Here is a 22,795-nt window from a genome sequence, read left to right as displayed (position 1 = left end):
ATCGGGCGCGTGAAGGATCGCGTTTGGACTTCACATCCACATGCATTGAACTTCCTAACACACCAGCAATAAGCTGCAACATATCGCGACGCCAATCGTAGTTACCGTCACTCCTCCCAGATCTACACGGCGGCGACATGGACGACGAGGCGCCCTTGCACCGCCTACAATGCCTACAGCGCGACTTGATTGCATTCTCCGAATCACGGTTGCCCAATGTCGCAAGGCTTTCCGCAGAGCTTGAGGACAGTATCGCCGACCTCAAGAGATTCTTGGATCAGAAGGGGAAGAACGACGAGTCTCGCAAAGTGGTTTGGCCTACAGTCACACCCAGGCCGGAGATACTCGCTATAGAGGGCGTTGAATTTAGAGTCAATGATGCCTTCAGAGAGTCAGCACTTAGAGTCGCCGAGGAGGCTAGCTTGGACGAGTTGGAAGCTGCGAAGTTGTGCACGTTGGAGACCCCGGATGCCGGCGGCCTCCCGGACACGGCATTGCCGTTCAGAGCATTACTGCGCTACCACCAATACCGTCAGACAGTGTTGGAATGCATGAGAATGCTCTTGAACCAGTATAATGATGCACCCTCCTTGAATGACGAGCACTTGACCCTCATGTTCACTCAAACAGTCGACCAACTTATGAGGGGACCCGAAGGCCAGCAGGACGCAGGATCAAAGCTTTGGACGAAGTGCTTAGAAGGTCTCACAAATGTGGAGGGTCTTCTTGGGAAGCTTGCCGAGCATCGACAGACGCTGGCCATGACTGGCCGAAGCAATCAGGGCGAAGTAGCCGAGGCCTTGGAGGCTCAGCGCCTTCTATTGACTCGTCAGCATGAATCGTTGGCGGGCATATTAACTTGCCTTCTCAACGGCACGTTTGCGGTAGACTCTCAAGCTTACCGATCCTTTGTCACGAAAGTTTCTTCTTTGGACGTGCCCCGAGATATAGCGATCCATTATCTGCCTGTCTTCATTGCAAGCGCCGCGCGGCTTGGGTCGGGCGACAATACACTCGAGACAGAGTCACACAACCTGCATAAGCTTTATGCAGCTGGTCCTGCGGCGCAACAATGGAAAGCGTCCGATCTGAGGGCAGCAGCGATCGTTGCGTGGCTTGCGGAGTACAACAAGCGCTTCGCAGATCCGACTGCTGGCAAGTTCAACTTGCAAGAACGACAAGATGCCGAGCGCGCACGTCTGGATCTTTTCATGCAAGCAGTGAAAGACAAGGCATTCCACTTCATGCTTGCTGCCTGCCAGTGGCTGAAACCGGAGGTTTGGCATGATCCTGCAAAGCTTGGCCTTGTTGGCTTTTTGCTGTCAGACGCACCGGCTATGCCGTTGGATGCACCAGACCCGTCATCTGCCATGGTCGAAATGACAATGAACGAGCTCCAGAACTTTACGGAAGCCCTGATCGAGAATATGCCGGACGTTGTGCGCCGGTTGAAGGCTGAGGAGGACGACCAGAGACGGCTCAGATGGGCTCCTGCGCCAAACGATCAAACTCATTTTGAGCCGGACTTGGAGCGCTTCATGATCATCATGGCGTACGCTTACCAGGATGACCAAGATGCTACGCAAGACTTCTGGCTGGACAAAGAGAGTAACCTCTATGGCTTCCTACGTTGGGTTTCGCAGCGCCTACCAACACCCAGAGTTGCTGCATTCTGTGAGTTGCTGCGGTCAGTTGCGAACAGCTCCAATACAGCCAATCACGCTCACCGTTTCCTTCTGGAAGACTCAACCATGTTGTCCGGCAAACTTCGAAGAACTTATAGCGTGAGCTGGGCGCAGATTTTCGCCGAGCTTGAGGTTTTCGCATCATCCTTGCGCGACAAGCCTGCAATGCCACAGGCAGTAGGCCAGGAAACCCCCGCATATGTTGACAATCACATCGAAGGGATCGAGACGAGCATCATGCTTGAAGCGTACCTACGGCTCGCCGCCCACATCTGTAGGAGCAGCGTAGATGCGCGCAATTGGATTTTGCGCGAACAAACCTTCCATCTCGGCGAGGTGCTCCTTCAATTAGCGTCAAGCGGCATTGAAGGTCGTCTACAAGCTTCGTGCTTCAACATGCTCTCCGCTTTATTGGTGGATAAGGTTGCTGAGGTGAATGACGGCATCTGGGTCATGCTGGATAACTGGATCGCAGCTGGTGGTCCGGCCGGGTCGACCGCAACGAGGCCTGCAGTGACTGGCAAGCCATCTAATCCGGAGCGCTACTATTTGCAGCGCTTTGCTGAGAAGCCAGAGACTGCTACAGCATTTGTTGCTCTCCTGATCGCGCTGGTCACAACATCGCCCTCACAGACCGAGATTGTGCTTGACACTCTCCCCTTTCCGGAGCATCTGGGCGCGCCAAATCGCCATGGCGGCATTGAAGCCTACATTGACTTCGCTCTCGGCACAGTCTTCAAGCAGTCTGGCGCTTACCTTGCAGCGACCTTTGACGCAACCGAAGTCAGTGTCCTTCGCTATACCTGCCTGCAATTGATGTATGTGGCACTGTCCACTTTCAATGAAGATCTCGTCATGCTCGCGAACACCACGAGCATGGCTGTGGACTCTGCCATCAAAGCATCATCGCTTGCCGCATACGCAAGGCTGCATCCATTTGCTCGGGTTATGGACTGGTTGTTCAATGACAGTATCATTGCTGCACTGTTCGCCACGGCCCAGCAAGACTTGGACATTCTGGACAGCCTTGATGTTGGTTCACCACTCGTTCAAGCTACTATTAAGAGTGTTCAGGTAATGAACCTTGCGCTTCGTTTACAAGCAACTTATTTCGACGTCGTGCGTCCCATCGTTAAGATGCACTCAAGCTCTCGCGCGCCGACGGTTGGCAACGCAGCGTATGCGTCTTTTGATGATGTGATGCTAGGCCAGCTCCCTGTCGTGGCGCAGGTCGCCAAATTTGCAGCAAGCAATCACGCCGATCTCAGTCTGGAAACACTGAGCTTTCTGCAAAAGGTAACAGTGTCACGCAAGCTGTCAGAGACAACTCAAGCTGGCGACCGGAGACTGCGCGAAAACAATCGCTTGGTCGGTTTACTGCAGGACTCGAGTGACGCAATGGCTTCTGAGCTCGCGCTGGTCTTCGATATTGGGGAATTGGATATAGAGAGTGGAGAGCTTCCGCTGAAGGTCGTGAAGGCGCACGCCACGTTGGACATGCTCATCCGCAGTCTGGACGCTTCTCCCACCAAACCTTCTCTTGCACATTGCTTGCTTGGCTTCACTTGCGACGAATGCGGAGTCGAAATCGCGTCAGGTAGCGCATTCAGCAACGCAAGGTCACTCTTCCACACTGTGGCTGCATGCGCGGCACAAATAGCTGTCGCAATCCCACCCAGCAACATGTCCTGGCTACTTGCCGTCAAGCGCGGTTGCTTGGAAGTCATCGCAAAGCTAACGCTGTCGCCTCTCACGGCACGACTGGTTCAACCTGATCTTCTCTCCATGGAGTTTCTGGCCGCTGTAATGCAAACCCAGATCCCAGCGGCTATCAATCCGCTATGGGATGCATTGCTACCCAATGACCCAGAGGCACTGCTCAGCAGTTCCGGCGCAGCTTTGCGCGACTTCATAGTTGCCCGAAAGCTCTCATTCGACTTGGCTGCGCTGCAGCTGCAGGCTGCGGCCGTGCAGAAGGCTTACTCGGTGCAAGAGGCAACGATGAGTATACTGCGTGGTGTCATTCGCTTGCCGACCGGCGAAGCAGAGCCGACTCTGTCCGTCTTTGACTTGGTTGACTTCATGGACATTGTCACTGCTGAGCCTCTCGAAGCATCTACTAAGTTTTTGATTGACCTTGATCTCTCGGCGTGCATCAAAGATGACCCATATACCGGCATGGCCTACGATCTCAGCGTATCAGAGCAGCTACTGGTCCTGCGCAAACGCGAGCTGGTCAATGGAGGTACTCTCAAGGATGCTAATGACGAACAGCAGATCGACGATGAGATTCGCGCCACCCTCGCTTCGCTTCTGAGTTCCAACACTTTCCGGTCAATCAAGGCTGCACGCCTTGCTGCGGTGGAAGCCTGGACGGAGCTTGTCGCAGTAATGATCACTTGTGGTGACCTCAGCGAACGCGATCTCGCTTTACTGGCACTGCAAGCCCTCCAAACGATACTTCCCAGACTCGAAAGCTCCTTATCCGATAGCATGGATGTCGCTACGCTACTTGGCAGCCTTGCGTTGGTCGTGTTGCCTGCAGCCTTATCAGCACTCAGCTTGCAGCAACTCGCAAGCACTGCTCACGAACGCCTCATGGCTGCATTCCGAATGTGCCTGAAGGCGCTGACGGACAGCACAGCTGAGTTGGTGCTACGCGGTATATGCTACAGAGTCTGCCGCGAGGTCATCAAGTCAATGCCTCTTACCGACGCCGATGGCAAATCAACGACACATGCGAAGCAGCTCCTGCAGCTCGTTCAGTATGCCGGTGATCGGCTTCTTGCTGTCGGCTGCGAAGACGCATTCTCTGGACGTGGCTTGACGCGTGTCTCCGCGGTCATGTTCATCAACATGCTTGTCAAGCTGTCGCAAGCCACTCGGAGCAGTGCAGGCATGCTGAGGACGCTGTCGAAACTCAATTTCGTGCCGGTGTTGATTGACACCAGCATTGGCAGTGTGGCAGCTTCCTTTCAGGCGGAGGATGAAGAGTTGCAAACCACGCTTGCGTACTTTCACGCCGCTCTCAACCTCTTGCTGACACTTTGTCGCAACGCTGACAGCACCCAACTCGTGCTCAGCTCTGGTTTCTTCTCCGCGGTCGAGGACAGTCGGCTTTTCAGTACTGACCCGGACATTGGCCTAGATATCGACAATCCACGCGCGCTCGTTGAGTTCTACAAGCTCCTGGCGGCCGTGCTGCGGGCCGTGGCCGCCATTGTTCTTTCCCATGGCTCGAACAACAACGCCACCAAGCAAGAGGCGAAGAGGTTTCTGCAACACAACCGGTACAGCATGCAGGCTGTTTTCAAGCGTACGAGTGCGATCCAGAAAACATCAGGTCCGCCGGAGAAGGAGGCTCTGAACGTGGCACAAGAGTTTAGCCGGTTGATGCTGCTTACTGGCTTTCTTGAGGTTAGTCAAGCGGCCCGCGAGCAGACCGTGGCCAGACACTGACCTGTTTGTAGGACGATGAATCGGCGTCGCAGCGGAATAGCAGGTTGGATGGTTTCACATAATCTAGCGACTGCTGCGGGCCAGCGTGCCGCGGTCGATCAGAACAGATGTGTAGCCATGTCATTACTGCTTAATAACTGTCTGCAGGTTCCTTCCCAGCTGCAGGGGAACCTCAAATCCTCAAGTATCAGTTCGATTTACTAGGTGCGCCATGACCTCGGATGAGCTCGAGGCGATCTGTCCCGCCTTACCGAGAGAGTCCTCGTGTCAGCAGACCTGTCCACAAGCAAGCTGGCTTGTAAGCCAAGCCGTCTGCTGCTCTAGAGCAAGCCAGGCAGGCCGAGAGCTTCGGCTTGCTTGACCTGTTTATGGACAGGTCTGCATCTCACATCATCAGCAGATGTACCCAGTCGAGCGAGTTTTGGAGTGGTCAAAGTCATGCTGGGTCTGGAAGAGCGCCTGGCGACGGTCGCTAAGCTGGTACCCTTAGATGTATTACCGATTCGCGTCGGAAGTAGTTACATGTTACCTTGAGATAGTCACACCATGCCACGGTCAATCCACCACGGGGCTTGCGCGAAAGCCGCCATTCACCCTAGTAGGCGGTCAGTGTGCAGACTTCTGTGCCTTGACAGAGGCGGACCAAATGCAGGCAGCACTTGGCTTACGAAACCGGGAGTACTCGCGTCACTAGCATTCTTTAAACACGTAAACACAGAACCGCTACGCAGCGACGCAGATCTCTCGTGTGGACACTTCTTGTCACTCATAATCATTATAGCCGTAAGAACGTGTCCGTGCACTTAGTGCATGGTTCTGTCAGCTCATACTTGCTGCTGCTTGACGGATAAACTAACGTTCTTCGACAAGGAGCACGGATGGGACAAGCCTAACCGTCTGCGAACAATATCGGAACCGACCAAAAGTGTTTGAATGAGCCCCCGGCTTTCGCATGTAGGACATGCTTTGTTGAAAACGGACATACTCCACTGCGAGTCGCACTCCTATATCCCGGACCCTCCTGCGCTCGGACTGTCGAGAGAGTTCAGGGAACGCAGAGGCTGGCCCATTGCCTAGTAAATGACCCTGGCAAGCTGGTTCGTACACAGACTGTTGATACTGACAGGCGAACATGAGCCTGGATCGCCTGTCTGAGGCTCGCTGGGTTCCGTAACCGGTATGCGGCCGTCGCAGCCGGGTCGCTCTTTCCTCACGAGGAGCGTGATGAGGCGTGCGATTACGTCACTACTTGCGGTCGAGGGTCGAGATGTTTGAAAGGTGGTAAATGTTTGATGCAGATGTACAAACCGTTCGCCGCAAATGCATTGACCGCCTTCTCCGGCATGACTGACCAACGCCACGCAAATGCTTCTTCCGCAGTCACCGACTCCACGGAAAACTCTATTCATGAGAGCCATACGATGGCGAGCAGACCGGAAGTTATGCTGAGCATCATTGCGCCCGCGCCGGCCACTCCGCCTTTCCACCTTTATCCGCGATCTCCTCTAGCTTCTCGCCCATCTTTACCACACTGTATCTGATCATCCTCGGATCGAGACCTAACGTCCGCCTCACGGCATGCTGAGTCTTTGCGCTCGAATCGAAGCGCAGAATGAAGTAGTGTCCTTGGTTGTAGATGGCGCCTTGTTTGCGGGCCGGCTTGGGCAGGAGAAAGGTGCCCCAATTCGTAATGCCGCGCACCACGCCGCCCGATGATAGGACGATGTTACCGGTCGTTTTGGTGATTCTGAAAGCAGTGTTAACTGAGTATAAGCGAGGTGCGATTGAGGTGCGCAGGTGTAAGCGTACTCTTTGATCTCGTTCACGCCACGACCGGGGCGGACCTGCGCAATAGTCAGTATGTGGATGAAGCGTACCATCCAGCATTACATACCACACCGATGAGCTCATAGAGCATGTTATTGTCGCTCGATCATGAGTCTTCGTGCATGTCCAGGAGCACGCGAGCATGCATGTGAAGTTCACGAGGGGGATGCCAAGCCCACTGTTTCCCGAGTCGGCCCGAGACCATGCTCGCAGGCGCCATTGGAAGCTCATGCAACCATCGAACCCATAGTCTGTCACTTCGTGTCTTCATACAATGTCTGTGGCCATAGCTGGTGCCGGCGCAGCGCTCGCAAGGTTACTACAGAAACCAGCACAAGGTCTTGCGACATGTAGTCGGCAGCAACATCTGCGCACGCGAGCGCAGCGATTAAACGCTCGAAGGACTGCAACAGTAAGAGGGTTCACCTCGAGCGGACGAAGTACGACTGGTAATGAGTAAAAGGTTTGAGCAGCAGCTGAATCAACAATAGCACTCGAGAAACGGTACACAGAAGACCACGAGTGGATCGACACCTCGAACCCCGAGCTCGGTGCGCTTCTCTTCCACCATTGTCGTACTGCATATTCAGTCTAATGCAAGCCTGCAGCGTCAATCGGCATATCCACCTACGCCGCAAAGGCCCTGGGTGACGTGGTCTACGTTGAGCTACCCACAGTTGGCACGGAAGTCAACAAAGGCGACGCAATCGGCGCGGTCGAATCAGTCAAATCAGCTTCCGATATTATGACGCCGGTTAGCGGCACGATACAAGAGGTCAACCATGTATTGGAGGAGAAGCCGGGAATGATCAACAAGAGTCCGGAGGCAGACGGCTGGTTAGCGAAGATTAAAGTGAGCGATGCTGCGGAGATGGATGGGTTGATGGATGCGGAGAGTTACCGGAAATTCACGGAGGACGTGGACAAGAAGTGAAGTGAGTGAGAAGACTTTTACTACTTGCCATGGCGGCGCAACGGTGTTTGGCAACCTATGGTCCATCGTAATGCTGAAGGAGGTCAAGTTGCTGCTTGTAGTCGACGACCGTACGTAAGTGGACGTGCTTGTCCTGTGCAAGAAGCACCATCGCTGCGCCAAACGCCTCGCTAAACGCACTCGAAAGCCGATAGAAGCATCCACATCACCGCAAAGCAACCATACTCCCCACGTTTCCCCTCTCCGCCCCTCTATTCGCCTGCCCGCCGCTCCTCGTCGGCGGCCCACCCTGCATCAAAGCCTCCAAGCCCAGATCCCTCCACGCAGGCTGGCTTTGCCGCTGCGTAGCTCGCTGTATGCCAAAAGCCGCATGCTGGTCGGGGACAACATCGTCGTCGTCCTCGGCGCTATTTGGCTGATGCTGCGGCGCGACGAGAATGTCTTCGGCGGGTAGCTTTGAGGATGAGCCGGTGAAGGACTCGAGGAGGTCGGCGTGGTGGGACGCTTGGAGGTGGATGTAGGTGAAGGATGAGTCGCGTGACTGCCAAATGCTGTGAGTGATGGTATACCAAGGTTCTTTGGCTCAGCTCACCATGTCTGTCACCGAGTAACTAAGCGGAGTCTCGCAAATCACAACTGTCACTACCTATACCACTAGCGAAGCAATGCCTTTGAAGGCGCTCTTTCAGGCCTGCCAATAGCTCGACAGGCCCGCATTGGTTGGCTTCATGCACATATGCCTAAGGCGAGATTGTTCGGCATCGGAAGTATCCGGCGGCGCTCACTGTCGAAATTGTCCGCCAAGCCATCGCGAACATTTTGCGGCAGACACCATCACCACAACTCACCAGTGACCACATCAAGGGTGTGTGGACTGATATTATCTTCACCAAAGCACCAGTCTGACAGGAAGCAGCCTTTGCAAAACACCTCCCAACAACCTCCCACAACCGCGAACATGTCTCATGAATCAGTCTGGTACTCGCGCCCGCGCAACTACGGCAAGGGCGCAAGATCTTGGTGCGTACATTACACCACATAGCCATGAACACAAGTAGTCGGAAACGGGACAAATTGCTGATGGTTAGAACAGCCGCGTCTGCACCCACCAGGCCGGTCTCATCCGCAAGTACGGCTTGAACATCTGCCGCCAGTGCTTCCGTGAGAAGTCGGCGGACATTGGCTTCACCAAGGTATGTTGCGATTTGCGAGAGATCGGGAAGTGGGTAAGTGGACTGATGTTTGTGTAGCACCGGTGAGCGTGTGAGGAGGTGGGGGAGAGGTGGAAGAGGGTTGATATAGCGCGAGATCCGAGGACCTTGATGGAAGGTGTGCATTGATGGCGGGCATGCGCACCGTACCGGCGTTTAAAAGGCGCACTGAGATGCTGGTGGTTCAGTGCGAGAGAGTGGTGAGCGTGGCATGGCTACAGCTGCTGGTTTCTGGACGAGTAGCTACGAATCGAACACCTTCTAACAACAGATACCGAATCGCTTCCTTACGCGTACGCATTTGTATCTGACCTACGAGCACTCATGCTGCCACTACGCAAGCAAGCGTTCTGCTCTCCTGCGTCCTGCTCGTTCAGCACTTGGGCGGAACTTCGATCGACGAAAGTGCATTATGCTCTACCAGGTGTTCAGTCCAAGGGTGCGAGTTCCTGGGAAAGCTGTGAGGCCTCAGGTCGTAGAGAAACAATCGTTTGTTGCAGTTGCAGAAGATTCTCTCTTTGCAACGGCATGATGTCGATGATGATCCCGACTTTGAGCGTGATGCCACACCTATACTAAACGCTACGAGACCAGATCTAGAGCGCCTCGACGGTTAGCAAACGGACAGAGAACTCGCGTGTGATCACGGAAGACATGAGTGTTGGTTTTCTTAGCGACTCCGTGTTCAGACTTCCTCGCTTCCTCGCAATCACCCGCAGCTTACCAAACTCGTGCAATCAGGAATTCCGGATCGACAATGTCGGGTCGGACGTTCTTGGGCATCAATGTCGCACAGATCAACCAGGTTGGCGACAATGCGCCGGTACACCGCAAAGAATGAACCCTGGTTCCTTGCGTTTGTGGGGTTGATCTGGCCCATTTCCTGGTTCAAGGTCCAGAACCAGGGGGTGTTGCACAACGCGATCGTTCTTCACGCCGGCGCAGCGCCGGTGTATACCGCAGTCATGTGACCTGTGGTCGACGTAGTGTTTTGTTGGTGCCGCAGACCGAAGCAGCGAAGGGAAAGTGGCCTGACGGAAATTACATTACATCTGCACGCCCCCAGGAGCTGCAGCAAGGCAATTAAGCGAGTTGACAATTGCCGCTCCCGACGGCTTGTGTGCTTGGCCAATTAACACCGATCCTGCGCAGTGGGTGTCGCAGAACCATTGTCGCCGTCGCTGAGGAGTGATATGTGTCTCAGTAGTTCAGGCTAATGTGTATTGAAGACGCTCCGATCGTTGCTGATCTGCGTAGATGTAGGCAACCAACCCGGAGCATGTGTTCGGCAGGCTCATCCGGTCAGAGAGTTTAATCAGCCAGGCCTAGCGCGGCGGGATTGATGCCCGTTTTCCATTGGATGGTTCGTGCGTTTCTTCCCTTGCTCACTCGCTCTCCCTCGCCCAAGCGTCTCGAAGCACGCCAACGGAGCCCCATCGCCCACATACAGCTTTCTAAGCTCCGACGAACACAGACAGCACCAATCGCCCGCTGCGCACATTCCACGGGAATCTTCCTGTGCAACACAGCAGATCATCGTCACTGCGGCAGTCACTGCCCATCACTGCTGCATTTAGGTCACGCTCCGGGCGGCAGCCGAACAGCGCACCTGTGAGGCGCGACCGCTGGCAGCCGGCAGCGTGTCATTCGTTTGGCTTTTACCCATTCCACCTCGGCATATTCCATCTACCACCACCACCAGCTCTGTCAGCTGTACACGGGCGGTGACTGAGGTCGCCGGCGGGTATTGTGGGTAGGCATGGCGGACGCGAACGCGGAGTCGATTCAGCAGAAGATACAGATAGCCCGGCGGGATGCAGAGGCGCTCAAGGACCGGATAAAGCGCAAGAAGGATGAACTCGCCGACACCACACGTATGTTACCACCATCACGACATCCGCCCGCTGATGCATCGTGCTTGCGGAGATGGGGATGCTAATTTGCATGCGTAGTTCGCGAGGTCGCGCGACAACGCACCGAAGCCTTGCCGAGGCTGGCAATGCGGACGAAGCGAACACTCAAAGGTCACTTGGCCAAGATCTATGCAATGCATTGGTCAACCGACCGGAGACATCTTGTCTCCGCATCGCAAGACGGCAAGCTCATCATCTGGGACGCTTACACCACAAACAAAGTGCATGCCATACCCTTACGATCATCATGGGTCATGACATGCGCATACTCACCGAGCGGCAACTACGTAGCGTGTGGTGGCCTCGACAACATCTGCTCGATCTACAATCTGTCCGCAAGGGAAGGGCCCACGCGGGTGGCGCGAGAACTTAGTGGACACTCCGGCTACCTCAGTTGCTGTCGCTTCATCAACGACCGCCGCATCCTCACTTCCTCTGGAGACATGACGTGCGTGCTGTGGGATATCGAGTCCGGCCAGAAGATCACAGAGTTCGCCGACCATCTCGGCGACGTCATGAGCCTCAGCATAAACCCGCTGGATAACAACCAATTCGTGTCTGGAGCTTGCGACGCTTTTGCTAAGCTGTGGGATATCAGGCAGCAGAAGTGCAGTCAGACTTTTGCTGCGCACGATTCAGACATCAATGCGATTCAGTTCTTCCCGAACGGTAACGCATTCGGAACGGGGTCTGATGATGCGTCTTGCCGGCTGTTTGATATTCGCGCTGACCGCGAGCTGCAAAGCTACACTGTAAGTGGCAAAGCCATCACACAATGTACAGCTGGAAGGCTGACACTCTTCAGATTGGCGAGCCGGTGTGCGGTATCACCTCCGTCGCGTTCTCAGTCTCCGGCCGATTACTGTTCGCGGGCTACGATGACTTTGAGTGCAAGGTGAGTCGATTATAGCACGAGCGACCAATTCTAGACCATACTAACAGCGTGGATAGGTCTGGGACACTCTCCGTGGCGAGCGGGTAGGAACACTACAAGGCCACGATAACCGCGTCAGCTGTCTCGGCGTGTCGAACGACGCCATGTCATTATGCACCGGATCGTGGGATTCAATGGTGAGTCACCCGTTACACCAACATCTTAAGCTCCAACGTCTGGTGTATCCGCCAGCTAACGCGCAGCAGCTCCGTATCTGGGCATGATCTGCCAACCCACGACAATAATGCGAAGTGCAGAGCGAGATACTCTGGACATAATAATCACCCGGACGTCGAAGTGCGCCGAACCGTTTGCGTAAACCCAGGCGACTCCCATCTTCAGTCAGCGTGTACGATGCAGATGCAGTACGATCGATTCGCACCGACACCGACAGCGCAGCATCTTTGCCGAGCTAGCGAGAGTCAACGCGGCGGACGGCGAAAGGATAGAGCGATGTTTCTTTATGGCAGAGATTTGGAGCGTCTTCTTCTCTCGGATCGAAGCGACCGACCAGGCCGCGATCGCGAGAAAACACGGAAAGTCAAAGGATGAACCAGCACCGGCGATTGTGTTCTCAACGTCAGATGAACCGGACTGTGGGCGGGCGCGCGTGTGTGACATCATATTGGGCAAGCGGAGAAAGCCAGCAGCGAGTTACTACAGCCTTTCACTGCATTCTGGCGGAGCAAGAAGGAGTTCGTAGCTGCTGATGCTGTAGCGGTGTGTGTTGTTCGTTGTTTTCGGTCGTCCCCTCATCAGGCAGACGTCAAGAGAAAGGAAGCTACAGCCAACACACCTTAAGCATCACGAGGACTCCGTCTCTTCCCGTGGTCGTTGTACCGGGTACAGCTGAGTGCAGCTAACTGATTGCTGCTCGCCGCTTCTATCGGCGGCCTCCTCTCTCGCGGGAATACGTATATGCCGTGCGGAAGTGGCAGCAATGTCCCTCTGGTGTCATGTCTGGCGTGTCGTGGTGAAACGGTCTCTAGCAACGCAGATGCCACGGTGCATTGCAACGGGTGGCGCAGTTGTTGTATGCATTGCGATTGTTCGATCAAGATCATCATATCTTGCGCGGCCGGTCACGCAAGCGTTATTGATAGTATCGCACCAGCAGCGTTGATGCAATGCGGCAATACTAAAGCTTGCCCACTATGTCGCGCACCCCAGCGAACTCAAGCTCCTGCAATGTCTCCTCCCAGAGCCGCTCCATAGTCTTCTCCCCGCCATCGCTATACATCATGGGATGATAGCTGTATCCGTCAAGCATCAGCAACCAAGTCAATGTGCCGGGAGAGAGAGAGCAGAACACACCTTCCGATCTCCCAATTCTTGAGCAACGCATCGTGAGACTCCGGTCCCTTTACAGCGACTGCGTCCACATAAGTCCACGCCGCTTGCTCGGGCGATCTGGCGAAGAAGAGCTTCAGTGGCGCGAGTATCGCTTTAATCCACTACGAGCATCAGTCAGAACCGTGTAACAACCTCTTAGACAGCACGCAGCTTCATGCAAATGCGGTGACATACCAACGGCGCACCTCGATCCAGCTGAGTGCCGCCCGTGTAGCCAGGATCAACGGCATTGATAATGACCTCGTCGCCTCTTACTGCCTTGCTAAGTTGGTGGACGAGCATCAACTCAAGTGTCTTGGTAAGGCTGTAGCGCTCTTGTGCCGAGGACAAATTCCAGCCGGTTGGGTCGTCGAAAGAAGGTATCAAAGGTACGGCGTCTCGGTTCGGAAACGCAGAGATGAGAGCGAACCCAGAAGTCACAACTGACAGTCGAGCTGGACCGTTTTTGTGCTTGTCCTTCAGCAGCGGAAGCAGCAGGATGGCGAGAAGCGCGGTGGACAGGTAGTTCACTTGGAACGTCTGCTCATGTCCGGTGGATGGCGCCTTGATGAAGTCCATGGTGCCTATGCCGGCGTTCATGATAGCAATGTCGAGGCGCGGTAAGCTCGTGCACCGGCGTACGAACGACTGAATGGAGTTGTAAGAGAGAAGATCCAGCTCCCAAACATCGACTGTAGCTTTGGGGTGAGCTTTGCGCAATGACACTGCAGCAGCCTCGCCTTTCTCAACACTACGAACGGCCATGATTAAGTGGCTGAGGTGGAGGTCCAGCATGACTCCTGCGCTTGCTAAGCCGATGCCTACATTCGAGCCAGTGATTATGGCGGTCTTGCCGCTGAATGTCGTTCCCGGAAGGGGCCTGCTAGTCAGAGGACGTTGTGAGCGAAAGACCTTCGCTGACATCAAGATCTTGCGGTCGCAACACGTACCGTTTGGCCTTGGTATGAATCTGACCTTCGACAAAGAGTTGGCCGCCAGTGTACCCAGACTCGGGCGGTTGCAGAGCGTAGGATCCCATGGTGTCTGTTGTGTTGTAGGCTCGCCGTTGAGGAGGTACAGAGTGGCATGACCACATATGATTGCCATGATCTTATATATGTTTCTCGCACCTCAGCTTGTTTCACTCCGAAATATTTGTCGGCGACAGATTGATGTCCTAATTGGGAAGCTTGCATATCCAAGCGTGGGACTCTTGATTGGTTCTTTCGCCCGACGGAGATACTCTGGCCTTACTTCCGCTTCCTGCCTGCACTTCCCGCTGCTTGAACTTCGCCAGCACGCAACAAGCCAAACAAGATGCGATCGAGCAGAGATCATTTGCCGGTTGCTAAACCTCGACCGCTATGCCTGGAACATCAACATTCGTCTTCATCGCCAACGATGGACGCAACAAAGCGGAAGGCTTTGAACGAGCTGTCATCCGCAGTCATTGCATGCAAGGCCGGAACAAGCGTCCTGGTTCGGTACGCTCCCTGCGTCAGGGATGGAGAGCACCACTGCATCAAGACCGTTCCCTGCGTGATGCCAACTTCGTGTCCCGGCAGACTCCTCCCAGCATTGTTACATATCAAGAACCCAGCAGCCGGCGCCTCGCTCACGAGGTTACGAAATACGGCCTAAGTGATCGTACTCCGTTGTTCGTCTTTCGCCGTCTAACGCGTTGTGCCCTGCCATTCGCAGGCGAGTTGACGAACGACAGCCAGGTCGATCTTTCAGAATGTATGTTGCAATCGTTCGCACGGTGCGTCCTGTTGAGTGTCGTTCGGTCTGATGGTGGACAGTCTTGATGTCCACAGCGATGAGACACCATGCATTTCCTCTCAAGCAATGCATAGATTTCGGCCCCGAGCAAGAGACTCATACCGCATGGCTGTATAACGACCACGCATACGTGCATAGCGTTCTGTTGGGCATCTCAGCCCTTTCAGACTACTCTAATGCTCAGCCGCTGTCGCGCAAGACACTGCGACATCTCCGACTAACGCTGCAGTGCTTGAACAATCGACTGTCAGCTCCAAATGCACACTTACAAGACGTGGTGGCGCACATTGTAATGTCGCTAGCTTTGGTGGCGCTGGTATGTAGAGATGACGCTGCAGCTCGAGCTCATGCAGTCGGCTTGCAGCAGATCGTACGTCTGCGCGGCGGTCACACGTTCCTTCGTGACCATCCCAAACTGCACCTCCAACTCAGCCAGCTTGACTTGTCCTATTCGTTAGTTACCTTCAGCAAGCCATTGTTCGCTAATCCCGAACCCGACCACACTTGGGAGCCAATCTTTGCAGGGTGCTACCCCTCGCAGGAAACGGGCGGCGATGCTATCGCTTCGCTTACAGATGTTGTAGACACGAAGATTGCGGTCATCTTTCGCGACTTGCGGCAACTGAGCATCGCAATCAACGAGCATTTCGAATCCGGTAGCCTGCTGCATTGTTCTGTCGTGCAAGACTGGCTTGTGCGCATCCAGTCGCGGCTTTTGCAGATATCATACGACACAAGCACGTTCTCCGAGCTTCTCAGACTTGGCATGCTGGCCTATCTGACTGCAGCATTCCGGCTTGCCGGTCGCAGACTTGAGTACGAGTGCCTAGGCGCTCGTTTCCGCGAATGCTGTCATGCGACACTGTCGCAAATGGCGACGGTTGCCGGTCAACAGACACTGGTGTTCTGGATCATCATCGTTGGGGCCATGTCTTTACTCAGCTCGAACGAAGAGTGGCTGCTTGAGATATACCGAAAGGTACAGATACACGAGACTTGGGATGCTGCACAAGAGATGCTGGAGCGTGTGATGTGGATTCGTCTTATACACGATCGGGCCGGACGGGCAGCCTTCGTTGGGCTCAATAATGAACTGCGTCAACCGTCCGACGGGAGGGGGCAGCCAGAGGGTTGAATTTACTTCGTTTCAGACCGGAATCGGTACGGCGTGATGCAAGCCATGTTGGCCTGCGTGCTGCTTACCGATGTCTAGGCCGAAAAGGTGATGGGGCCTTCGAGCAGAAAGAAGTGGCCATGAAGAGCCGCCTAACTAGCTTGTACATGACTCTGTCGTCTGTACACGTGATGACCCGTAGGCTTCTAGGTGCATTCGTAGATTCGCCGGTGCATCAACCGTCATGCGTGGCTTGCATTGGCCGTTGGTACCTTGCAGCTGGCGTGTAATAGAACTTCCTGCGAGGTCATGGGCTGCGTATACGGTCACTTTAGTCAAGAACATGTTGTCTTCTGCGTCAACATACGTACCGTTATAGACGTTGCGGCATGCCCACCCGGCACTGTGCTTGTGCTGCCCAGTATAAAAAGCTCAACCGGCTCGAGCTGTCACCTTCCGTGGGGCTTGCAAGGTTGTGTAGGTTCAAGTTGCTCGCTTGCTTTCATCTGCAATTCACCGCTGTGCATGTGCATGCAGCTAATCAATCCGTACCTGAACTACCCCTTGAATTTGCGCTGCTGGTCGCCCGCCGGCGCTTGACGGAATAATATCGAATATAGGCGTGCTTACGACTCGTCTCATGGACAAGAGATGCAGATACAAGGAGGCGTGAGCCTGAGCCCGTCGCTGCTTGGCGGAAGACACTATCAGCCGCCACCACGTCCCACATCGAGCCTGTTGCGGCAGTGAAGGCGTAACGTACTATTGAACCCACGCCGCATGGCGGACACGCGGGTCGTGTGCTGCATGTCAAATAGGCATATCGGGACATATCCTGATTCTCTGCCCACGCTTTTCGAATCCGAGAATAGCCTTCCAGACTCTCCTATATTGCTCCCTCTCATTCTCAGAAACAACCTCGTAACATTCAAAGCAGCACACTCAGCGCCAAGATGTCTTCGGCACAACAAGAGTTCGACGAGCTGATGCGGGATAAAGAGCGAAGAACGATGCACCCCGAAGACGACGAAGATGGCCGCTCCTTCCTCAATATCTCCGACGACGAAGGGGACAGACCCAGACACATCCGCTCCAACGACCACGATCACGATGAGGAGATCACAGCATCCAGACCCAGTCACAGCCGAACCCGAAGTGCTGCGACGATTCCGTTCAAACGGTATGAAGCCAACACCGGCCCGAAAGGCGTCATCTCCGATGCGCAGAATTTCCGCGATTCGAGACGGCAGCATCGAGTGTCGATGCGGAGTACAGCCACGCTGCCGTCGCAGCAGTATGGCGGGTTGTCACAGTACGACAAGCCTGCGCTTAGGGAAAAGCTGCCCGAGTCAGGCGAGGAAGAGGACGGGGATGATGATGACGAAGACTTGGACGATGACTTCATGAAACAATGGCGCAGCAGTCGACTGCGGGAGATGCAGAGTCACAAGGGCTCGAGAGACAGTAAGATGCATCTGCGTCAGCAGTCAAGTCGGAGGACATGGGGTGGACTTGCGACGGTAGACGGAGACGGATACCTAGACGCTCTTGACCGCTCAGGTCCGGACACAGTGGTGATAGTGTACATCTACGACGACGAGGTAAGCATCCACCACGCGTATCATCCTCATAATCACGCTGATGAACGTTCTTGTGAGCAGTCCGAAGTTAGCCACGCAATCGAAGAATGCATCCGCGCCCTAGCGAAACGGCACATAGACACTCGATTCATCAAGCTAAGTCACCTAGACGCGGAGATGGAACCCGCTGGCGTGCCCGCGCTGTTGGCATATCGAGGTGGCGAGAAGTTTGCGGGTTTAGTGCCCATTGTTGACGAGTTGCCGGAAGATGCTGAGCTCAGCGAGCGGACGCTTGAGGCGGTGTTGCAAAGGCATCAGACTCTGAGGTGAAGTCAGTGTCACGCTCGTCGAATGATAGACAGCATGTACAGATACGGGACCATATCAGAGCTTGCAATATGTTTCCCAGTTGTAACGATAGTTGCTTCACAACCGACGAGTAGACCTGCAGACTCGTTATATCCTCGTGATATCCACTCTCGCGCGCTCAAAGACATTATGGCCTAGCACCTCCTCCTCTCGTTCTTCTGCCGAAATCACACGAGGTTGAATGGTCATGGCTGCAAAGTGGCCTGGCCCGCGCTTTTTGCTGAGTGTGCCCGGGTTGATACACGTGACGCCTTCGACGACCTACGTACAGGAGGTTGTCAGCAACTTGATCGATTCAAATGCGACGAAAGTGTAAGTGTACTCACCTTAACAAACGGATTCAAAACACTCGGCAGAACCAGTACATCCGGCCGCACTTTCAGCCACTCCCCAAGCTTCAAATACGACAAATCCAAACACGCGCCCACCGCCATTCTCTCTTCCTCACCCAGCGCAGGTACCTCACCCGGGATCGTCGCAGGTCTGGGCAGATCCACTCGACTCTGCGGCGGAAACACGGGAAAGAAATGCTGCTGATCGATCACCGCGCCCGTCAAACGAGCAAGCAAGTCGTCATTGAACGCTTGGCCTTTGCCGGCTTGATAGACGTTCTCTTTCCGTAGCTCAGATAGCACGTCCTGCGTACTCACTGCCAGTATCATCTCGTTGATCGAGAGCATGATAGGGTTTGTGACGACGTGGACTTGCTTTGGAAGACCCAGGGCCGCTCGCGGAAAGCGGTCTTGGGGCCAGGCAGTGTGCTTGTTGATTGCGTCGCGCAGGCTGGGTACCATGATGATTGTGATGGTTGGGACGGCGCGTACGAGGTCCTGGATCGGTTGAGCGATCAAGATGCGGAAGAGATCGTTTAGTGTTGCGCGGTCTGGTTCGATCTTTGCGTCTGCTGGTAGGTGGTCTTCGAAGTCTCCTGATGCGACGACGGGGTGCTCGAGATCCAAGAACGGGCCGGCAAGCACGAGGACGTCCGTATTCTGTTCTTTGGCAGTGGCGAGAAGAGCGTGCAGTGGAGCGAAGGAGAAGTCGATATCCGTCGTGTACGGCCCGCTCGCCACAAGCATGCTTAACGGTCTTGTCTCGCCATCTGCGCTCGTGAGTCGATCATTGTGGATGTCGATATCGGCAGGTGATGACGCCGGCGGTGGCAGTCGTGGCATGGACAGTACTTCCGCAACAGAAAAGTACTCGCCGCTGACGTTCGTGCCACGCAGGGCTACGATCTTGCCTGGGAAGACGTCGTAGCCGACACCCGCGGCGAACTTCAGCGGTACCCGCAGGCCCGCAGCCATCCTTCTGCTGCCCTCCAGCACTATGCTAGCGGCATTCAGCTTTCCACTGGGGTCATCACAAGCTATGCGGCCAACCGTGACGACCTCAGCGGTGGACTGCGCGGCAGGGTTGCCGAATGCGCTGTCGGGCAGCTTATGGTGGGCCTGTATCAGATCGGTGAAGGTGTCGATACGGTCGTCGAGGACTTCGGATGCTTCGGAAAGCTTCATAGCCATGGTCTTGTAAGCGAACTTTGCCTGATCGAGGTTGGCCTTCAGCTTTACGCGGGCTTCGGTTGGTGGGTCCAAGGGTGCAGTGGCGGCTGGTAGGTGGCTGTTGATCTGCTGTACTATCTCGCCAGCATTCTGTCGCTTCTCGAAAGCAATCACCTGTCCATCGCGCGGCGGTATTGGCGTCTTGTTGTCGGCTGGTGAGCTGTTGAGCCCGCTCTTTGCAGACTTGGGCGCGGGCGTTGCAAAGTCGTTCGCCTTCCGCTTTGCCGCACTTGAAAACCTCGATCCGGGTGTGGCAGTTGTCATGCCATCGAGCATACCAAACACATCGCCACCATTGACCGCTCGCGGCGTTGCAGCTGTCTTCTTCACGGCGCTCTGATGGACTTGATGCCCTTTCGCCCGGGACTCCCGCTCCAGTGCATCTTGCAGATCCTTCTTCAAGTCACGTACAGTCTTGTAATCCAGCTTAGTGTTCTCGACACCCATCTTAATCACGTAGCTTTCCCATTTGAAGAAGAGTTCCTGCGGGCTAAGTCCGAGCAAGCGCATGATATGTTGCAGTTCGGTTGATACGTCGTCTGGTAACGACCCTCCTGCTGATGGCGCAAAGAGCTCCACCAATATTCCGGTGTCCGCCATAGTCTCCTCTACTTAGTGATTCGCTTTCTCGTCTGCTTGTCAAAGTTACTCTTCTCAATGGTATATTGACGATGCGAACACGGCGACGCGTCTCGGGGGACGCGACTTCGGTAAAGTGGGCGCCGAGACGCTACTTTAGCCGCTCCACCCGTAACACGCAAGCCACGCGAGAACTTGACGTATCAATGTGGCATCATGCTACCTCCACGATCATATCGAAAGGCAGCTTGACGAGTGCAACAAACGAAGCCGCCCGTACGGCTCCCTGCTCCGTATGTCTCGGCTCTACTTTGTTTACTGATGGTGGGTGTCTCTCTACTTGAACAAGCACTGCCTCGTCCCAAACGCACCGTGCCATCATCTTCCAAGCATTGTGACGCAGGGTTCAATCTTCCTTATCTCGATGAGAAAGTGTGCCGCATGCCATTGAGACTGCGTCGCAACTTTTCCCAGCTATCCCAACACTCTTCCACAACTGGTCGATAGACCTTCTCAGTCTCCGTAGTCTTTTGCCCGCTCAACACATCGCTTCTGTTGCAATCCTTACTTCAAATAACTCCTCGTCCAAGGAAATCGAGACACACCGGCCACTCCTGTCATGGCGAATCCATCCAATGGCTCTATAGGCGACAAGGCAGCCCTTGGGGTCGCTCAAGGATCTATCTCTGAAACTCCCTCTTCAGCAACGTCCTTCATGTCAACTTCGTCCCGACTAGCACCTACAGATACACCAGCCAGTAGTGCCGTAACCGGTACGACCACACGCGAAGAGGAAGCGGAATGGGAGCCTCCCAAGAACGGCCCCCTCAAGACACCCATCACGAGACCTATGAAAAGTGCACATCCGAAAAGACCTGCTGCCCTAACACCCGAGCAAGAAGTCAAATACGCCACGGTACTGGCCAGCGTCTCCCAATGGCAGAGTCTACCGGCCACCACGCTCAAAGGCGCACCGACAGTGCCCATACAGGATCACGAGCGCATGTGGCTGACACGTGACTGTCTACTCCGCTACCTGCGAGCCGAGAAGTGGCAGACCGCCAATGCCCTCAGGCGGCTACAGTCGACACTCAGCTGGCGAAGAGAATTCGGCGCGGACACCTTTACCGCAGACTACATCTCGGAGGAGAATGAGACGGGCAAGCAACTGGTCCTCGGCTACGACATAGAAGCCCGACCATGCCTCTACCTCAGCCCAGCAAAACAGAACACCAAGATGTCTGACAAGCAAATACACCACCTCTGCTTCATGCTCGACCGGACAATCGACATGATGCCGCCCGGCGTTGAGTCAGCCTGCCTCTTGATCAACTTCAAGGGTGCTGGAGGCGGTCACACCCCGACTGTCCAGCAAGCACGCAGCGTCCTCAACATCCTCCAAAATCACAGCCCGGAGCGGTTAGGCAGGGCGTTAATCAGCGATCTGCCGTGGTATGTCACGACATTCTTCAAGCTCATCTCGCCTTTCATCGATCCCGTGACGAGAGACAAGATGCGGTTCAACGAGGACCTGACGAAGCACGTACCCCGGCAACAACTCTGGGACAGTCATGGTGGCGATCTGAAATTCGTGTACGAGCATGATAGTTATTGGCCCGCGCTGGAAGCGGAATGCAGGAAGCGGCAGGAGGCGAGTCGGCGGCGGTGGGAGCAAGGCGGGAAGCGGGTCGGGGAGTATGAGGAATACCTGCGTGGCGGCGATCATCCCTCATTGCAGCAGGTTTTGAATGCGGCGAAGAAGGAGGTTGGGGTGGATGGGGGTGGGGATGAGGCGTTGGTTGGTGAGAAGGATGCGGATTTGGTTGCTGCTGGGGTGGGCAAGTTGAGTGTGTAAAGTGCGAGTCCTACACCTCAAGGCGACAGGCGCAGAGTGAAGGCAGAACATATGGGAAATGGTCGCCATACGAGCGCTTCGCCTATGTCTCTGCATAAAGCAACAACCGGGCTGGCGGTCCTGCTGGCCGACTTGATTAGAGCAATACAAGGGTCGTGCATCAAGGAGCATCGGGGCCAGCATAGCGTGTGTACAGCAGCCGGTACGAGTCTAAACAAGCATTTTCGAGCCCATGGAGCAAAAGGCATGCATGCGAACGGCATCCTCCTTCACAAACCTCCCGCACGAGCTTTTACCAATTCCTGCTCGCTTCGAAGTCAATCACACGTCAAACACATCTGCCGGAACGCTCATAACCGAGCCCGAGGTTAACCTCATGCACGGCACGGCACTCGTTCGTCGAGCTTCTTAAGAGGCTCGAGCGTGCTTTCCCCGCGCAAAACCCCACCACATCCCGCAGCCACCATTCCACTGTTCGTGTGCTTTCCTCTGGTAAATATCGTATTTAACCAGCTTCCCTCCCCCAGTAACAATGCCGCCTCGGCTACCCGACGATGACCCCGGCCGAATACTAGTCCCAGCTGGTTGGCAAACTTGCGGTATGACGTTCTTTAGCCGGCGATGGTGCCTGTCTACGAAGCTTGATTGCGACCTCATAC

The 22,795-nt window shown here is 54.9% G+C and overlaps 13 protein-coding genes across 13 annotated transcripts; 7 read left to right on the top strand and 6 right to left on the bottom strand.

Moving 5' to 3' along the window:
- Positions 1–137: 137 nt before the first annotated feature.
- Positions 138–5,206, top strand: BAUCODRAFT_146420 (uncharacterized protein; the record flags this gene model as incomplete). The annotated part of the gene is made up of 2 exons (XM_007676551.1): positions 138–5,102; positions 5,156–5,206. 2 exons carry the CDS (start codon positions 138–140, stop codon positions 5,204–5,206), a joined length of 5,016 nt encoding a protein of 1,671 aa, XP_007674741.1.
- A 1,390-nt stretch (positions 5,207–6,596) lies between these two features.
- BAUCODRAFT_66624 (uncharacterized protein) lies at positions 6,597–7,062 on the bottom strand (the record flags this gene model as incomplete). Its single annotated transcript, XM_007676420.1, has 3 exons — positions 6,597–6,891; positions 6,954–6,988; positions 7,039–7,062. The coding sequence occupies 3 exons, from the start codon at positions 7,060–7,062 to the stop codon at positions 6,597–6,599; spliced, it is 354 nt and encodes a 117-aa protein (XP_007674610.1).
- Positions 7,063–7,245: 183 nt separating this feature from the next.
- BAUCODRAFT_120730 (uncharacterized protein) lies at positions 7,246–7,905 on the top strand (the record flags this gene model as incomplete). Its single annotated transcript, XM_007676550.1, has 3 exons — positions 7,246–7,411; positions 7,463–7,522; positions 7,580–7,905. The coding sequence occupies 3 exons, from the start codon at positions 7,246–7,248 to the stop codon at positions 7,903–7,905; spliced, it is 552 nt and encodes a 183-aa protein (XP_007674740.1).
- A 205-nt stretch (positions 7,906–8,110) lies between these two features.
- On the bottom strand, positions 8,111–8,714 carry BAUCODRAFT_146417 (uncharacterized protein; the record flags this gene model as incomplete). Its single annotated transcript, XM_007676549.1, has 2 exons — positions 8,111–8,446; positions 8,691–8,714. The coding sequence occupies 2 exons, from the start codon at positions 8,712–8,714 to the stop codon at positions 8,111–8,113; spliced, it is 360 nt and encodes a 119-aa protein (XP_007674739.1).
- A 149-nt stretch (positions 8,715–8,863) lies between these two features.
- BAUCODRAFT_155088 (uncharacterized protein) lies at positions 8,864–9,223 on the top strand (the record flags this gene model as incomplete). The annotated part of the gene is made up of 3 exons (XM_007676548.1): positions 8,864–8,925; positions 8,999–9,098; positions 9,156–9,223. The coding sequence occupies 3 exons, from the start codon at positions 8,864–8,866 to the stop codon at positions 9,162–9,164; spliced, it is 171 nt and encodes a 56-aa protein (XP_007674738.1). The 3' UTR covers positions 9,165–9,223.
- Positions 9,224–9,640: 417 nt separating this feature from the next.
- On the bottom strand, positions 9,641–10,143 carry BAUCODRAFT_31802 (uncharacterized protein). Its single transcript, XM_007676151.1, has 2 exons — positions 9,841–10,143; positions 9,641–9,712 (listed from the first exon to the last, which is right to left on the bottom strand). Exons 1-2 carry the CDS (start codon positions 9,994–9,996, stop codon positions 9,692–9,694), a joined length of 177 nt encoding a protein of 58 aa, XP_007674341.1. The 5' UTR covers positions 9,997–10,143; the 3' UTR covers positions 9,641–9,691.
- A 621-nt stretch (positions 10,144–10,764) lies between these two features.
- Positions 10,765–12,246, top strand: BAUCODRAFT_404084 (uncharacterized protein). Its single transcript, XM_007676547.1, has 5 exons — positions 10,765–10,990; positions 11,069–11,781; positions 11,835–11,924; positions 11,981–12,100; positions 12,170–12,246. The coding sequence occupies exons 1-5, from the start codon at positions 10,876–10,878 to the stop codon at positions 12,185–12,187; spliced, it is 1,056 nt and encodes a 351-aa protein (XP_007674737.1). The 5' UTR covers positions 10,765–10,875; the 3' UTR covers positions 12,188–12,246.
- Positions 12,247–13,101: 855 nt separating this feature from the next.
- Positions 13,102–14,334, bottom strand: BAUCODRAFT_22695 (uncharacterized protein; the record flags this gene model as incomplete). Its single annotated transcript, XM_007676097.1, has 4 exons — positions 13,102–13,216; positions 13,278–13,417; positions 13,491–14,175; positions 14,246–14,334. 4 exons carry the CDS (start codon positions 14,332–14,334, stop codon positions 13,102–13,104), a joined length of 1,029 nt encoding a protein of 342 aa, XP_007674287.1.
- A 197-nt stretch (positions 14,335–14,531) lies between these two features.
- Positions 14,532–16,382, top strand: BAUCODRAFT_404201 (uncharacterized protein). The gene is made up of 3 exons (XM_007676546.1): positions 14,532–15,035; positions 15,098–16,238; positions 16,291–16,382. Exons 1-2 carry the CDS (start codon positions 14,660–14,662, stop codon positions 16,210–16,212), a joined length of 1,491 nt encoding a protein of 496 aa, XP_007674736.1. The 5' UTR covers positions 14,532–14,659; the 3' UTR covers positions 16,213–16,238; positions 16,291–16,382.
- A 589-nt stretch (positions 16,383–16,971) lies between these two features.
- BAUCODRAFT_404221 (uncharacterized protein) lies at positions 16,972–18,164 on the top strand. Its single transcript, XM_007676545.1, has one exon. It carries the CDS (start codon positions 17,145–17,147, stop codon positions 18,099–18,101), a length of 957 nt encoding a protein of 318 aa, XP_007674735.1. The 5' UTR covers positions 16,972–17,144; the 3' UTR covers positions 18,102–18,164.
- A 63-nt stretch (positions 18,165–18,227) lies between these two features.
- On the bottom strand, positions 18,228–20,302 carry BAUCODRAFT_67553 (uncharacterized protein; the record flags this gene model as incomplete). The annotated part of the gene is made up of 2 exons (XM_007676496.1): positions 18,228–18,401; positions 18,467–20,302. The coding sequence occupies 2 exons, from the start codon at positions 20,300–20,302 to the stop codon at positions 18,228–18,230; spliced, it is 2,010 nt and encodes a 669-aa protein (XP_007674686.1).
- Positions 20,303–20,996: 694 nt separating this feature from the next.
- Positions 20,997–22,136, top strand: BAUCODRAFT_66974 (uncharacterized protein; the record flags this gene model as incomplete). The annotated part of the gene is made up of 1 exon (XM_007676449.1): positions 20,997–22,136. One exon carries the CDS (start codon positions 20,997–20,999, stop codon positions 22,134–22,136), a length of 1,140 nt encoding a protein of 379 aa, XP_007674639.1.
- A 9-nt stretch (positions 22,137–22,145) lies between these two features.
- BAUCODRAFT_403853 (uncharacterized protein) lies at positions 22,146–22,661 on the bottom strand. Its single transcript, XM_007676544.1, has one exon. It carries the CDS (start codon positions 22,397–22,399, stop codon positions 22,154–22,156), a length of 246 nt encoding a protein of 81 aa, XP_007674734.1. The 5' UTR covers positions 22,400–22,661; the 3' UTR covers positions 22,146–22,153.
- Between the last annotated feature and the right edge of the window lie 134 nt (positions 22,662–22,795).

This window comes from Baudoinia panamericana (genome assembly GCF_000338955.1).
Source record: "Baudoinia panamericana UAMH 10762 unplaced genomic scaffold BAUCOscaffold_4, whole genome shotgun sequence".
In the NCBI taxonomy this organism is placed as follows: Eukaryota; Fungi; Ascomycota; class Dothideomycetes; order Mycosphaerellales; family Teratosphaeriaceae; genus Baudoinia; species Baudoinia panamericana.
Note: the sequence above shows the minus strand (reverse complement) of the source record. Positions and strands in the feature narration are given on the sequence as shown.